We start from the raw sequence: 15481 nt of genomic DNA, 5'->3' as shown, positions 1-15481 counted from the left end.
TGACAAAGAAAAAAAAAACGAAGAAAATTAAGAAAAACAATAAGTTTTATTTACTGCGCATATGTTGCAAGTAAATAGAACTCATAAAATAAGTTCAAAATGTAGAGAAAACATGGAAAAATTACAGAACAATACAAATATTTTTTGTTTTAAAAATTTTTTCCCGGATTTTTATTATTTTTTTTTCTTTCCCCCCTTTTTTTACTGTTTTTGTTTTTCATCTATCAATAAAAGGAACGAAACGGTGCTTCCTAACTTCGCTCGATACAGAAAAAATATTCTGCCCAAGTAATAGTAGACTCCTCAACAAAATCTTCATAGAAAATATCCAGGATATGTTTATTTGCTATTTTGTATATAATAGCTCAGATTGGAATTACCAATCGTTATATATATTCTAAGAAAATAAGAAAATTTTGTTGTCTACTAACTACTACTTGGGCAGAATATTTTTCAGTATCGAGCGAAGTTAATAAGCACCGTTTCGTCCGTTTTATTGATAAATTTAAGCGGCAATAAAACAATGTCTCGCTCTTAAATCAAGTCATATCCTTTCCTCGGATAAAAGTCATAAAAATCTAATTACATCATTTATTTGAGAGAGAGAGAGAGAGAGAGAGAGAGAGAGAGAGATTGCCTTAAACAGACAATGAGGTCTTTCCTCCTGGAATACCCACGTGACCTATACACAAGGCGTCAGTCTCCTTTCTCAGCTTTCTTTTTAGCTGTGGTTTCCGATCTCCAGTTTTTTTTCTTTCCTTTCTCTCTTTCTATCTACTTTTTTTTCCGCTCATGTGTCATATCACTTGAAGAATCGAAGGCACATATTTTAATGTCATTATTCATAGCCGAGAGGTTGCCGCCCTTACTATGTCATGTGACATTTCACAAAAAAAAAAANAAAAAAAAAAAAAAAAAAAAAAAAAAAAAAAAAAAAAAAAAATGGAAGGATGACATGGTGGGTGAAAGAGCGAGGTGTCGTTTTAAACGAATAATTTATTTGGGAGGACAATTTTATCAAAGACATTTTAATTTATTTCTTGTTTTAAATTATTTTTAAAAAATTTATTATTATTATTTTAATTTTTAAATACTTTCTCCGTTTTTTTTCTCTATTTTTACGTCTTGTCGCACACTATATTTTTCCGCATTGAACAAAAATTGCTTTATTTATTTATAATTTATTTGTTTGCTTTTTATACACTATCTCCGCTTCTTACGTTTTTGCGTCTTACCACATACTAGATTTTCCCGCATACTACTAAAATTGACCTTTAGTTATTTATTTATTTTTTTTTTAACTGTTAATCCGCTTTTCCTCTTTTTACGTTATGTTGCACGCTATATTTTTCCTCATATTATTAATATTGATCTTTAATAATTTATTTGTTTATTTATTTTTGAACACACTCTTGCCGCACTCTTGAGTTTTCCGCATACTACTAAAATTGATCTTTAATAATTTACACACTATCAGTTATTTATCTTTTTGCATCTTGCCGCATACTCTAGATTTTTATACATACTACTCAGGGGTCTGTCCAGACATTTTGTGAAAGGTCCTTTTTTTGTAAAATTGTGAAAAAACTATTCATAATTTGTGAATATAAAATAAGTGTTAAGTCACATTCTTTCAACCAGAGTCCTGCTTTTGTGAATAGGATCCTGTTATTTAGTATTTAGCCTATACTGCTCAACACATAATATTCATTTCAGACGAATAATGGAAACAAATCACTCACATTTTTAATAATTTCAATTGACATATTTTAAATAACACAACTTAGTAATGTATCACTTTTAATGTGTTACGCAATAAGTAAACTTAAACAATTCTTAAATTTATAATATTTTATTAAAAAAATTGCCAGAAATTAATTTTTATTTACATAATATTTTATTAATTAATCTTATGAATAAATATAAATTGATCAATTATTTATTTACAAAAAAAAATATGATTTAATATCAATAAGAATGTGCACACGATGTTTGTAAAAGTAGAAATATTTTTTAATTTTTACTACATTTGGAATTTAAACTTAGGGAAACTTGGAAAACTTAATTTGTCTCGAAACGTCTTTCTTCCCCCCCCCCCCTCCTTGAAGGGTTTATTATTCGATTAACAAAACAATAATGAAGATAAACAAATTTGTGAAAGGTCCGATTAAAAGATAAATTATTTTGTGTGAAGGGTCTATTTTTATGAAAATATATTTTGTGAAGGGTCCGTTAACGGACCCAAATTTCTTCCAAACAGACCCCTGCTGAAATTGATATTTTATAATTTATTTGTTTATTTATTTTTGTACAGACTATCAGCTATTTCTCTTTTTGCATCTTGACGCACACTAGATTTTTCCGCAGACTACTAAAATTGATCTTTAATAATTTATTTGTTCCACTCTTTCCCTTTTTGCTTCCCCAAGTCAAAATTTTTGATGATTTTCCATTCATGGGACCAAGATAATCTTGATGGTAACCATCATCTCAATGTAGAAATTCGGACTGATTTATGATGGTCCAACATAAGAATAGAAACTTGTTTTGATGTTTCTGTTCATGTTGAATCATCACGAATTTCCATCATAGTATCTTAGAAATGAAATGCTGGAATGATCATGAACAACCATCATCCCAATATAAGAATTCGGACTGATTTATGATGGTCCTACATAAGAATAGAAACTTGTTTTGATGTTTCTGTTCATGTTGAATCATCACGAATTTCCATCATAGTATCTTAGAAATGAAATGCTGGAATGATCATGAACAACCATCATCCCAATATAAGAATTCGGACTGATTTATGATGGTCCTACATAAGAATAGAAACTTGTTTTGATGTTTCTGTTCATGTTGAATCATCACGAATTTCCATCATAGTATCTTAGAAATGAAATGCTGGAATGATCATGAACAACCATCATCCCAATATAAGAATTCGGACTGATTTATGATGGTCCTACATAAGAATAGAAACTTGTTTTGATGTTTCTGTTCATGTTGAATCATCACGAATTTCCATCATAGTATCTTAGAAATGAAATGCTGGAATGATCATGAACAACCATCATCCCAATATAAGAATTCGGACTGATTTATGATGGTCCTACATAAGAATAGAAACTTGTTTTGATGTTTCTGTTCATGTTGAATCATCACGAATTTCCATCATAGTATCTTAGAAATGAAATGCTGGAATGATCATGAACAACCATCATCCCAATATAAGAATTCGGACTGATTTATGATGGTCCTACATAAGAATAGAAACTTGTTTTGATGTTTCTGTTCATGTTGAATCATCACGAATTTCCATCATAGTATCTTAGAAATGAAATGCTGGAATGATCATGAACAACCATCATCCCAATATAAGAATTCGGACTGATTTATGATGGTCCTACATAAGAATAGAAACTTGTTTTGATGTTTCTGTTCATGTTGAATCATCACGAATTTCCATCATAGTATCTTAGAAATGAAATGCTGGAATGATCATGAACAACCATCATCCCAATATAAGAATTCGGACTGATTTATGATGGTCCTACATAAGAATAGAAACTTGTTTTGATGTTTCTGTTCATGTTGAATCATCACGAATTTCCATCATAGTATCTTAGAAATGAAATGCTGGAATGATCATGAACAACCATCATCCCAATATAAGAATTCGGACTGATTTATGATGGTCCTACATAAGAATAGAAACTTGTTTTGATGTTTCTGTTCATGTTGAATCATCACGAATTTCCATCATAGTATCTTAGAAATGAAATGCTGGAATGATCATGAACAACCATCATCCCAATATAAGAATTCGGACTGATTTATGATGGTCCTACATAAGAATAGAAACTTGTTTTGATGTTTCTGTTCATGTTGAATCATCACGAATTTCCATCATAGTATCTTAGAAATGAAATGCTGGAATGATCATGAACAACCATCATCCCAATATAAGAATTCGGACTGATTTATGATGGTCCTACATAAGAATAGAAACTTGTTTTGATGTTTCTGTTCATGTTGAATCANTTTTTGCAATAACCGACCCTATTTGCCCAAATTCATAAAAACGAACCCTGGTTGAAAGAATTGATTAATTTTTTCACAAGTTCACGAAAAACGGACCTTTCACAAAATGTCTGGACAGACCCCTGGTTTCTGTGCCTGACTTCGTAACATAAATTTTCGACGGTCTGGGAAACATCCCTGAGGATAATCCGAAGACATGCCATCACAATTTTGATCCTCTGCCGAGGGGATGGCACCCTCGCTTCGGTAGCCCAACGACCTGCACGCGAAGTCAAGCACTTTACGGTAGAACAGTTTAACGAGGACCAAATACCGCACACCTTCGGCCCCTACGCAGATTGATCCAAGTGAAGTGGTCACCCACCCGCACACTGACTGCAGCCAGTGATGCTTGACTTCGGTGATCTGCTGGGAACCGTGTCTTAACGATCAGTTCACTGCAGGACAATATAAATAAAAAGAAGAAATGCGATATGGGAATTCAGAGCCTTTTACTCTTATTTTCTTAAGCATGGAAATGCATTTTTTTGTTTGCACTCTTATTTAATCCAATGTAAAAAGTAAATAAATTAAATAAATAAAAAAACAAAAGACGAAAAGAAAAATTATCAAAAAAAAAAATTGTTGTAAAAGAAATCTTTCACAAACTAATTATTTACACTTACTAAAACTACTAAATTACTTAAACTTACAAACTAATTATTTCAAGATTATTAGAAAGATTCAATTAATAAAGCTAAAATAATTTCAATTTTCTTATTTATGATTATGTATTGCTCTTCCCGATGACTAACATTAGCAGATTGAAGAAAACATATTTTTAGAAGTTCATGTCATATAAAGAACTTTTCTTCGGTACTTATCCTTTTTGAGGGAGGAGTTTTCTGATCTAGAATACCGTTATCACAGTACTTAGTACATTTGGAATCTATTGGATCAACATCAATTACTGTAATACTAGTAATAACAAAATTAATTTGGCGTCCATTATAGAAGGGTGTTTTTTTTAATTATTTTTCTTTGTAGATTACAGCAAAATGCAACGATATTGCACGGTAAGCTTGAAAATATATTATTTAAAAAAATTTCTCGCAGGCTGTAATAGAAGGTTCTAAAAGTATTGTAGATTAAATTTGACTGTGGCCAATGTAAATAGTATTATTTTATTCAAAAGGGAGAAAAAAGATGAAAGAAACACCAAACGATATTTAATTACGTTAGATCTTTCTTAAAGAAGGAGCGGGGATTCAAAAGCAGGTCAAAGACTTCAAATGTCGCTACAAATAGACAATATCATTTGTTTTTCACATTGATTATTTGTCTCTTCGTTATCGCCGTGATCGTATAGTGGTTAGTACATTGCGTTGTGGCCGCAATAACCCAGGTTCGAATCCTGGTCACGGCAATCTTTTTGCATGTTTTTATTTATTTATTTTTTGCTCTTTTTTTATATCTATTTACGAGGATGTTTGCAGAAAAAGTGGTAGAATACCTACTTTTCAAAGTATTTTTATTAAAATCCGTTATCTTCAAATAATTCTTATCTTCTTTAAAAAGAAAAAAAAAATTGTGCTTTTCAAAGTACTTTTGCTTATCATCAAGAAGATTTGTTATCTTCGAAGCATTATTATAATCATTATTATAAGTTTTACTTTTCAAAACTTTACTATTATCTTTAATATTTATTCTTAGGCACACGTTAACCCAGGTTTGTTAACACGTTTAACTGCTGTCACAAATGCATATTATTTGATATTGATTATTTGTCTCTTCGTTATCGCCGTGATCGTATAGTGGTTAGTACATTGCGTTGTGGCCGCAATAACCCAGGTTCGAATCCTGGTCACGGCAATCGTTTTTCATGTTTTAATTTATTTATATTTTGCTTTTTTTATATCTATTTGTGGGGATATTTATAACAAAAGTGGTAGAATACCTACTTTTCAAAGCATCTTTATTAAAATCCGTTATCTTCAAATAATTCTGATCTTCTTTAAAAAGAAAAGAAAAAAATTCGGGGTTTTCAAAGTATTTTTACTTATCATCAATTTTTATCTTCAAAGCATTATTATAATCATTTTTAATAGTCTTACTTTTCAAAATTTTACCATTATCTTTAGTATCTGTTCTTAGGCACAAGCGTCTTATTAGGTGTTGTGGCCGCAATAATCCAGGTTCGAGTCCTGGTTTCAGCAAACTTCTCGAATGTTGCTTTTATTTTTTACAATTAAAGAGATACTACATCAGAAGTAACAAAATATGTAAGACTTTCTCATCTTTCTCATTGTTCACCACAAATAATTTGAAATTAGTAAAAAAAAACGTATTCCTGAACTATGTTGATATATTTTAAAATTTGATAATACCGATAAAAAAAAAAATTCTTAGAGGAATAAGGAAAATAAGAAGGAGTAATGATTTTCGAATTGTTCATTAATTTGATTAACGTTGTTATGAAAAAGTATCTTTGATGTATGTCGTAAGCACCATGCCTTGAGAAATGGCCGTTTTTTTGATTTTCAATCCAATTACAGGTTTTTATAATATTAATAAATGATATCAGACAAGAATGTTTTTATTTCAAACGAAATTTTAACTATCAAATGTTTTTGACATTACAACTTACCTTCTGTATTTATTCAAAGTGGTATAAAAATTGCAATCCTCATACTTTCCTGCTTCATTAAATTAAAAAGTGGCAGCAAACTTATTTTATTTTTAATATTCATCCTATAGAAGCAAATCATTCATTCGCACCGCAATCTAAAGAAGAATCGGACCGTAATCGTTATGGTGGGAAAAACCAAGCTCCGTCTTTTTGGATTGAACTATTGCTGCTATTTATAAAAAATAGTTAACTGTATCACACAACTTACACTGGTTTATTGAATTATACAACTCACATAGATTTAATTGAACTACATTATTTTCACAGGTTTAACTCTATTTTACAATCTACACAATTTTAACTCTATTTCACAATCTACGCAGTTTTAACTCTATTTCACAATTTACACAGTTTTAACTCTATTTCACAATTTACACAGTTTTAACTCTATTTCACACCTTACACAGATTCAAACGTATTGCGCAACTACACAGGTTAACTACATTATTGATATACTATAGCGAACACGAATGTCTTGTTTTTTTTCAAGAAAAATTTTAAGAATAAAATAATTAAGTTACCAGTTTTTTTCTTTTTGAAAAAAAAATTTATCGGAACGTTGGTAATGGGTTCAATAAGCTTTTAAGCTTTATGAAACAAGAAATGAATATTGAGGCATAAATTATGCTACCGCTTAAATAATAAATAATTCGCGAGAAAAATCGGAAAATTGTTTAAAATTTGAAAAATTCAAAACAGCATTCACATTCACATGACTTACGAGAATTAGCCTTCAATCAGCTTTATGAAACAAGAAATAAATAGCGAGGCATAAATTTTTCTGCGGCTTAAATAATTCGCGAGGAAAATCGGAAAACTGTTGTAAATTTGCATGTGAATTAACATTCAATCAGCGTTATGAAAAAAGAAATAAATATCGAGGCATAAGATTTTCTACCGCTTAAATGATAAAAATAATTCGTGAGGAAAATCGGAAAAGTTTTTTGAATTTGATAAATTTAGAGCTAAAAAATAGAAGTTAAATATTTAACCTCAATAATGTGTCAACATTTCCGGAGATTCTGGAGTTTCAGAACTACTGTTCTAAAACTAACTTTCACTCTCAGTGTGTCATTCTCATTTTACAACGTGTAAACAAACGCTCAAAAGATTTCTTCTCGCAATAAAGCTCGTTCCATAAACACCGGAAAATAGCTGTAAAACATATTTAACATCTTTTGCGACGGCTACCATTAAGTGAAATAGAACAGTTACATGGCCCCATTGGACTATCGCCAACAAAGACAGAGCTTAAAGACGTCCCATAAATTACCCCTTCCGCTTATAAAAACAGTTGATTTCGGACAAAATAGCTTATAATTTTCACCGCGGTGGCTTTTATACAAGTGAGCAAACCACACGGACCGTGAAAACAATTGGGAAGACTGAAATCGTTTTCGCAATGAAAGATAATAGAGTCACGTGATGTGGGTAAGAAATTCATTGCGTTTAGACGCAGTTTTTATCCAATCTATATCATCCAGTCTTACGTCCGGTGTATGCGTAGGTCGATTCCTATGTAATTTTGCATAATTTATTTATTATTAGTTTTTAATTTTGAGAAACGAACATGCCGGTACTTTGTAAAAGCATCTAATTTGGTGATATAAAAAGCTTCGATTTATTAATTTACATAATTTAGTACTTTCAATTCACGTAGTTTAGTTATCATGGTGGCATAATTTATTATTTCATTATTAGTTTTTATCTTGAAGAAATCATAAATGTAGAAAATTAGTTTTTATCTTGAAGTTTTTATCATGTCGGTCCACCATAAAGGCTTCTAATTTAGTAACGTAAAGCTTCTAATTTGGGTCTGTTATCATAGAATTGTAATTTTTTTAAATGCTTAACTTATGTTAAGTGCGCCAAAAAAAGAAGACTGACTACCCTGAATAAATTTTGATTTATTGATCGGATATTCAAGTTCCAGAACTCAAACTTAATGGCTCAAGGGGCTTACCTCAAATATGTTACTAGTGTAGACGAAATTTTAAGTTACAAAATCAGGCACAAAAACGTACTTTCTCTGAATAAACATACTTTTTTCCCGACGGATTCGGATTTCTGATCTCCAACATATAGGGGGTAGCCACAATCTGAGAAATATGGTCACCATAGTTTGGCCAGGAAAGCGATCCAAACGTTAGGATCCCATTATGTTAATTTTACTTTTTGCGCGTTTCGCCATATCTCGAGAACTTTTTAAGCGAATTGAAAATTTTTTGCAGTCAAATATAAAATTTGTTTCTACAAAAGTTCCATGCAAAAAATAAATTTTAATAAATATAGTCGTAAAAATTTAGTTATTTTAATAATAGTTGAAAAAATTTCGAATTGTAAGGTATAAAATTTCTTACTTCATTTTAAAGTATGTTATTTTACACGGCAAAGTACAAAATTCGTGCGAAATCGGTCGAATAGTTCCCGAGAAATCAAATTTTAAATATACGACTTTTTTAAAATTCGATCCATTTTTAAACTCGAACCCATTAAGTGTGAGTCCTTGAACTTGAAGATTCAATCATTAGATTAAAACTTATTGAGGATGGTCTTTTTTTTTTAGCGTACTGTACAATCTGATAAAATAATCACTTAATTTAAACATTTATGTACTATGTTAAAAAAGGAAAAAAAAACGATCGTCTGAGTTATTTTGATCTTTACAGGATAATCACATAATATGATACAATCTTAATTGTTCGAGTGCTTAACCTTAAATTATCACATAATATGATACAAGATTATGATACAGAATACATATGATATGATACAGGATTATCACGCTTAATTTATCACATAATATAAAATATTATGATACAAGATACAGAATAATCACATAATATGATACAAGATTATGATACAGGATACAGATGATATGATACAGGATTATCACGCTTAATTTATCACATAATATAAAATATTATGATACAGGATACAGATGATATGATACAGGATTATCGCACTTAATTTATCACATATTATGATGCAAGATTATGATACAGGATACATATGATATGATACAGGATTATCACATAGTATGATTCAATCTTAATTGTTCGAGTGCTTAATCTTAAATTTTTTAAGTAACATGTATGGATGCTATTTTAAATTGTAGAATCAGAAATAAAAAGCTACTCTCTTTTAATAGATATACTTTTTTTCTGTTGTTGATGGATTTAGATTCTTAATCCTCCAAATAGAAGGGCTGTAGCCACAATCTAGAAAATATGGTCTTAATAGCTCAGTCAGATGAGCCGTAATTTCATTTTTTGTGTACTTAAAAACTTCACTTTTATTTATATAGTTTTATTACTAGCTTCATTGCTCAGAAGGTTGATTTCGTTCAAATTTTGAATTTCGTAATTAAATACTACTACGCTCTAAATAAAGTTGAAAATCGTACACCTCCCAATTCAAAAGTTTTCCGTCCAAAATAAATAATAAAAATTATAAATTATTATCAAAAGCTTTATTTTACATGGAATTATTTTTGGAGTAAAGGAGTTTTATAATTGTATGTAAACATATTTTGATTCGTTTCAACAGTTTTAAAAGATATAGCAAAATACACGATAAGCGAAATAAACGGTAAACGGCACCAGCTTTTTTAATTTTAATATTTTTTCAGATTCCCCATATTCATTCCCCATATTTTTGGAGGTGACCTAATAAAAATTTTTGCATTATTATCGTTATACCAAAATTTTTAATATTGCATTATTGATCATAAAATTGCACAAAATATTTTTGCCTGAATTTTTTTTATCCCACTCAATCCTTGTCCTTCTTTACAATTTAATTAGAGCAATTTTTAAATTCTGAGTTAAAATTTTTTTTGCCGATCTTAAGATAATGCTTAAAATAGTAATTAATTTTTAGTGGTCGGTAATTTTGAAAAAGGATTATAAAAATCAGTCATGATGATTTTTTTCAAATGTAGTTAATTTTTTAGTGGTTGATTAATGAATTTGAAATGAAAAAAAAAGCAAATTAGGTAATTTTTTTCAACATAAATGACTAGTTAACTTAAAGTGTTTTGCTAATTTTAATAGCAGATGATAAAAACCGATCGTATTAAAAAAAAACGTCGTTAACTTTTAGTTGTTAATTTTAAATTTGATTGATAAAAATTTGTCGATTATTGTCACAATTTTAATAATTAAAAGTAATAAATTTAAAATACTCTATAATTTATAATTCTCTATAATAGTAAATTGAAATAAAAATTGATGATAAAAGACCTACTATGTTGATTATTTTAAATAGTCAATTTTGAGTGGGTGGTTGATAATTTTATGAGTGGGTGACAAATAATTGATTACATTAAATGAAAAAAAAAAAGTTTTATTTTTAGTAGTAGCTATTACAAGTGGGCCATTATCTTCTAGTGGTTATTATGATCGACATAACGTTAACGACAATTTCTCCTTTTATAGCTTTATTCTAATAAACCAGTTTTTCTTCATGCCTTATAAAGGAAATGCAATAAAACACCAACAAATACCAATCAATCTCGGCATTTCCGACAGTTAGGGTTTGTTTATAAGTATGCATTACTCATCATTCAGCGAAACATCTTTGCTGTTTTTACTGATAAAAAAACCCTTCTCTGCATTCAGCTTAATTATTATCAAATTTCTGTTTAAATTTCGAGATGTTATTTGAAAAATGAGTTGATGAAACGAAGTGAAATAACTATCCAAATTAATACGCAATGAATCATTGAGGATGAAGTTGTATTTAATGGCCGCGCTGTTTAAATAGATCATAAAATGATGGATTTTTCCTTGATTGTACGTAGTTTTGACAACCAGTTTCGACGACATTGCTGTTTAAGTCTGATCTAGGGCAAAATTAATGGTCGCCATCGTTCAGAGGGCTACTAAATATTAAAAATGGCGATTACAATTTTTTTTGTAAATCGCCAAATTTTTTTTTTCATTCTAAAATGCACCCTTTGTGCTCCAAAAACAGATTTTTAAATTCTGATAATATTTATTCCGGAGATGCGATGGCTCAGTAGGGATAGAGAGTTCGCCCTCCAATGAGGTGAACCGGGTTCGAATCCCAGCGATGGCTGGTCGATACGATTCCGCCTCCAGCTTGCACCGACGGAAATATCCTCAGTGGTAGATAGATCATGAGTTAGAGTTCCTTTGCCTTCAGGTTAACCGTGGGAGTTTTCGTGGTCTTCCTCCCCATGTAACGCAAATGCGGATTGGTTCCATCACAAAGTCCTCCACGAAGGCCAATTTCTCCCACTACTTGATAAAGGAGTTCCCTTGTCTTCTGGCTTGGGTTCAAAACGACAAGGCTACGGAGTTGAACATTAGTAGTCGTAAACCCAAACATTGGGTCAGCTGTTCAACTGCGGGTATAAAATAAAATAATATTTAATCCGAAAAAAAAAGACTATAAATAATTCACGGAGCGTTCAAATTATATTACACTGGTTCAAAATTTCAGGGGGTCTGAATTCTGCTATTAAAGTTTTCATTCGATTGCAAGTTAATTCCATATTACTCTTTTTAATTTATAGCCAATAATATATAAAATTATCTAATTTATGTAATTTCATCATCATGGTTACAGTTATTTTAGAATTGTTTCATTAAGAATAAATTTTATGTTTGTTCATAAACCTAAAATTTGTGTTGTATTATTGGTTCAAAAAGGAAAAAAAAATCGAACCCCAAACTTAATTAGAGTTTGACTGAAGAACATGAGAATCCTAAGAGAGGTTAGGAAAATTTTTCTTCATTTTATAAATGGACCTTATAGTGTCAGTGAAAAGTTTAGTGTTATTTCACCAACCCAATTTAATGGAAATGAAAAAAAGCAAATAAGAGGAAGTGGCTTAAATTTCAATTATAGAGCCATAATAATAATAATGAACTAAATATATCTTACTGATTTAATTTAAATTCGTCAAATCCTGCTTCCGAGCAAGTCCATTTAATTTAAATACAATCGACATTTTTGGTTGTATTTTTACTATTTTAGAGGAAGAAGTTAAATGAAAATGGGGTTTGTGAAGTTGAAATTCGAGCTTATTATGATTGAACTTTTCAAGGAGAAGGGATATGATTGATGTTGTCGTTTTGCAATTTGAACCCTAAAATGGAAAAGGTATTCGGAGGCAAAAAAATAAATTAGAGTTAATAGATTGAGTTCAGGGCAAACGGCTTTTGCAAATTTGAGACTAGTTCTACTATCAGAAACTCTTTTTTTTTTTAAAAAAAATTCAGTATAATTCATGCAAATGACTTATTATTTTCTTATATTCCTTCCTCATCCGATAATGGGATAGACTAGTCTGGATGATAAAAATAATCTTAATGTTTTGTCATAAATTTCATTAAGATATGTAAATAACTTGATGTAAGGAATTAAGCAAAAGAATTGAATATTTAAATAGTTAATTAAGAGATAAAGCTTAAAAGAAGTAACTTATGGCTGTAAGAAATAATTAGTATTTTAGTTGTAAAAATAAGTTAATAACTTATGAAATAAATTGTAAGTCTAATTAAACTAATGAGCAATTTATGGTGCATGTAATAGGAGTATTTAAAATTTTATAATAGTCGTTGAACAGCCGACCTAATTTTTGGGTTTACGACTACTAATGTTCAACTCCGAATCCTTGTCATTTTGAACCCAATACAGAAGACAAGGGAGCTCCTAGATCAAGTATTGGAAGAATATTGTCTTCGTAGAGGACTTTTTGATGTGACTAATCCGCATTTGCGTTACACGGAGAGGAAGACCACGAGAACTTCTCTCAGTTAGCCTGAAGGCAAAGGGACTCTAACCCATGATCCGTCTACCACTGAGGATATTTCATGTCAGAACTGTGGTAGGTGCAAGCCGGATGCGGATTTGTATCGACCAGCCATTGCTGGGATTCGAACCCGGTTCACCTCATTAAAAGGTGAACGCTCCATCCCTGAGCCATAGCGAATTTTATGAAATAAATTGTAAGTCTAATAAAGTTAATAAACAATTTATGGTGCATGTAATACGAATAAGTAACTAGGATAAAAAGGGATAAAATTCTAATCCGCCCTGGATAAGAATTAAGACAGTCTTTTTAAGATATAAAAATTCTTAAGATAGTATGAGGTTTAAGAAATGTAAGATAGTTGAGGGATAGATAGTCTTATTGAGAATTGAATCAAGACCACATCTAACACGAAACTATAGAGAAAGTAAGGAGAAAAGAGTTATTAATAGAGCCCGGATTTTGATGACCTAAAAAATCTCAACTAATGCCCTTAAAAAGTGCAAAAAATGCCCTTTAAAGGTGCAAAAAATGCCCTTAAAAGGTGCAAAAAATGCCCTTAAAAATGCTCTAAAAATGCGAAAATTGCGCTAAAAATGCCTTATGACATGAAATAATAAAGTAAAAATATTGAACTGAAACAATGTTTTTACTCTTTAAAATTATTATGAGTCATTTCAAAAANGCAAAAAATGCCAAAAAAAAAATGTAAAAAATGCAAATGTCATCAAAATCCGGGCCTTAGTTATTAATAAAAATCTTTCTTTTCCTGTCTAGGATCAACTGAGGCTGAAGATGACAGAAATCATGAGTAGAAATGAATCCTTCGCATCCTGTCCAGCACCTAACTTTCCTGCCATGGAAGAGGATTGCAAGGTATCCATATGCCATAAACATGCCGACTGTGCTTCCAGGAATCAGAGCTGCTGCTTCAATGGCTGTATTTTTACTTGCGTTGACAAGATATCACCTCCACCAGGTAAATAGTATGCTTTTACTAAATGCCACCGAAAAAAAATATTTTTTTACTTTGATTAGATCAAAAATATGAAATTTTTCATTCTGTTTAAATTTCAGTTCTGTATTATTTTATCCTTCCTTTCATTCTCCATGCTACTTTTTGCATGAATAAGCGAATTTTTTTAATTAAAAAAAAACAGTTTAACAGCTTCGGTGGGGAAAGAATTTTTCAACCATGTCAACCTTCATCTATCAATAGGTACCACAATATTGAACCAAGTTAGCATGTTTTACATACTAGTGTATTGATGTATGATGATTGTAGTGGTAATTACGCCACAATGCTCCCCCAGTAGAATTTTATCACGGATAGAATTCGATGAACGGATACCACTAGTTGCTGTTTTTGTGCAAGACCGAGAGAGCTGTGTTAAGTTCACCGAATTTTGAGCGCTTGTTGTCGGAGCTGTATTAAGTTGAAAGTTTTGTGTGTGGACTCTCCTGTGTTGCTATTAGCAGTCGAATGTCTGCTAGATCCAGTTGTGTGTAAATGAGTCTGAGAAGCAACAGCGCGAGGAGGACGATGACGCAGTCACAAAGAGCGAAGCAATTGTTCTGTGTGGACCATCCTTCAATGTTTGTGAGACTTTCAATGTAGGTGAGCTCATATCACGCCCGCAGGTCACCAATGTGGGGAAAGGATTTCTGGACAATACCGAATTCCATCTTCCTCTGAGCCGTGATGGCTCAGGGGATAGAGCGTTCGCCTTCCAATGAGGTGAACCGGGTTCGAATCCCGGCAATGGCTGGTCGATACGAATTCCACACCCGGCTTGCACCGATCACAGTGCTGACGTGAAATATCCTCAGTGACAGACGGATCATGGGTTAGAGACCCCCTGCAATCAGGTTCTCGTGGTCTTCCTCTTCATGTAACGCAAATGCCGGTTAGTTCCATTAAAAAGTCCTCCTAATACTTGATTCAGGAGTTCTCTTGTCTGCTGGATTGGGTTCAAAATTACAAG

General features: G+C 31.2%; 2 protein-coding genes and 2 non-coding genes across 5 annotated transcripts in view; 3 read left to right on the top strand and 1 right to left on the bottom strand.

The window, feature by feature from the left end:
* Positions 1-15481, top strand: part of LOC107440333 (WAP four-disulfide core domain protein 1) — a 47522-nt gene that overhangs the window by 6135 nt on the left and 25906 nt on the right. Inside the window, exons 1-2 of one of the 2 annotated variants that reach the window (XM_043054455.2) lie at positions 8007-8143; positions 14274-14475. In XM_043054455.2, the coding sequence (XP_042910389.1) occupies positions 8138-8143; positions 14274-14475 (208 nt within the window). In that variant the 5' untranslated portion in view covers positions 8007-8137. Of the gene's footprint in view, positions 1-8006; positions 8144-14273; positions 14476-15481 lie in introns of those variants that run through there. The other variant, XM_043054454.2, reaches the window with a different exon arrangement.
* LOC107440334 (putative leucine-rich repeat-containing protein DDB_G0290503) overlaps positions 1-15481 on the bottom strand; it is a 45885-nt gene that overhangs the window by 29687 nt on the left and 717 nt on the right. The window lies entirely within an intron of this gene.
* Positions 5378-5449, top strand: TRNAH-GUG (transfer RNA histidin (anticodon GUG)). Its single transcript has one exon. It is a non-coding gene; the product is annotated as a tRNA-His (tRNA).
* Positions 5824-5895, top strand: TRNAH-GUG (transfer RNA histidin (anticodon GUG)). Its single transcript has one exon. It is a non-coding gene; the product is annotated as a tRNA-His (tRNA).

This window comes from Parasteatoda tepidariorum, chromosome 2, assembly GCF_043381705.1.
Source record: "Parasteatoda tepidariorum isolate YZ-2023 chromosome 2, CAS_Ptep_4.0, whole genome shotgun sequence".
In the NCBI taxonomy this organism is placed as follows: Eukaryota; Metazoa; Arthropoda; class Arachnida; order Araneae; family Theridiidae; genus Parasteatoda; species Parasteatoda tepidariorum.
Note: the sequence above shows the minus strand (reverse complement) of the source record. Positions and strands in the feature narration are given on the sequence as shown.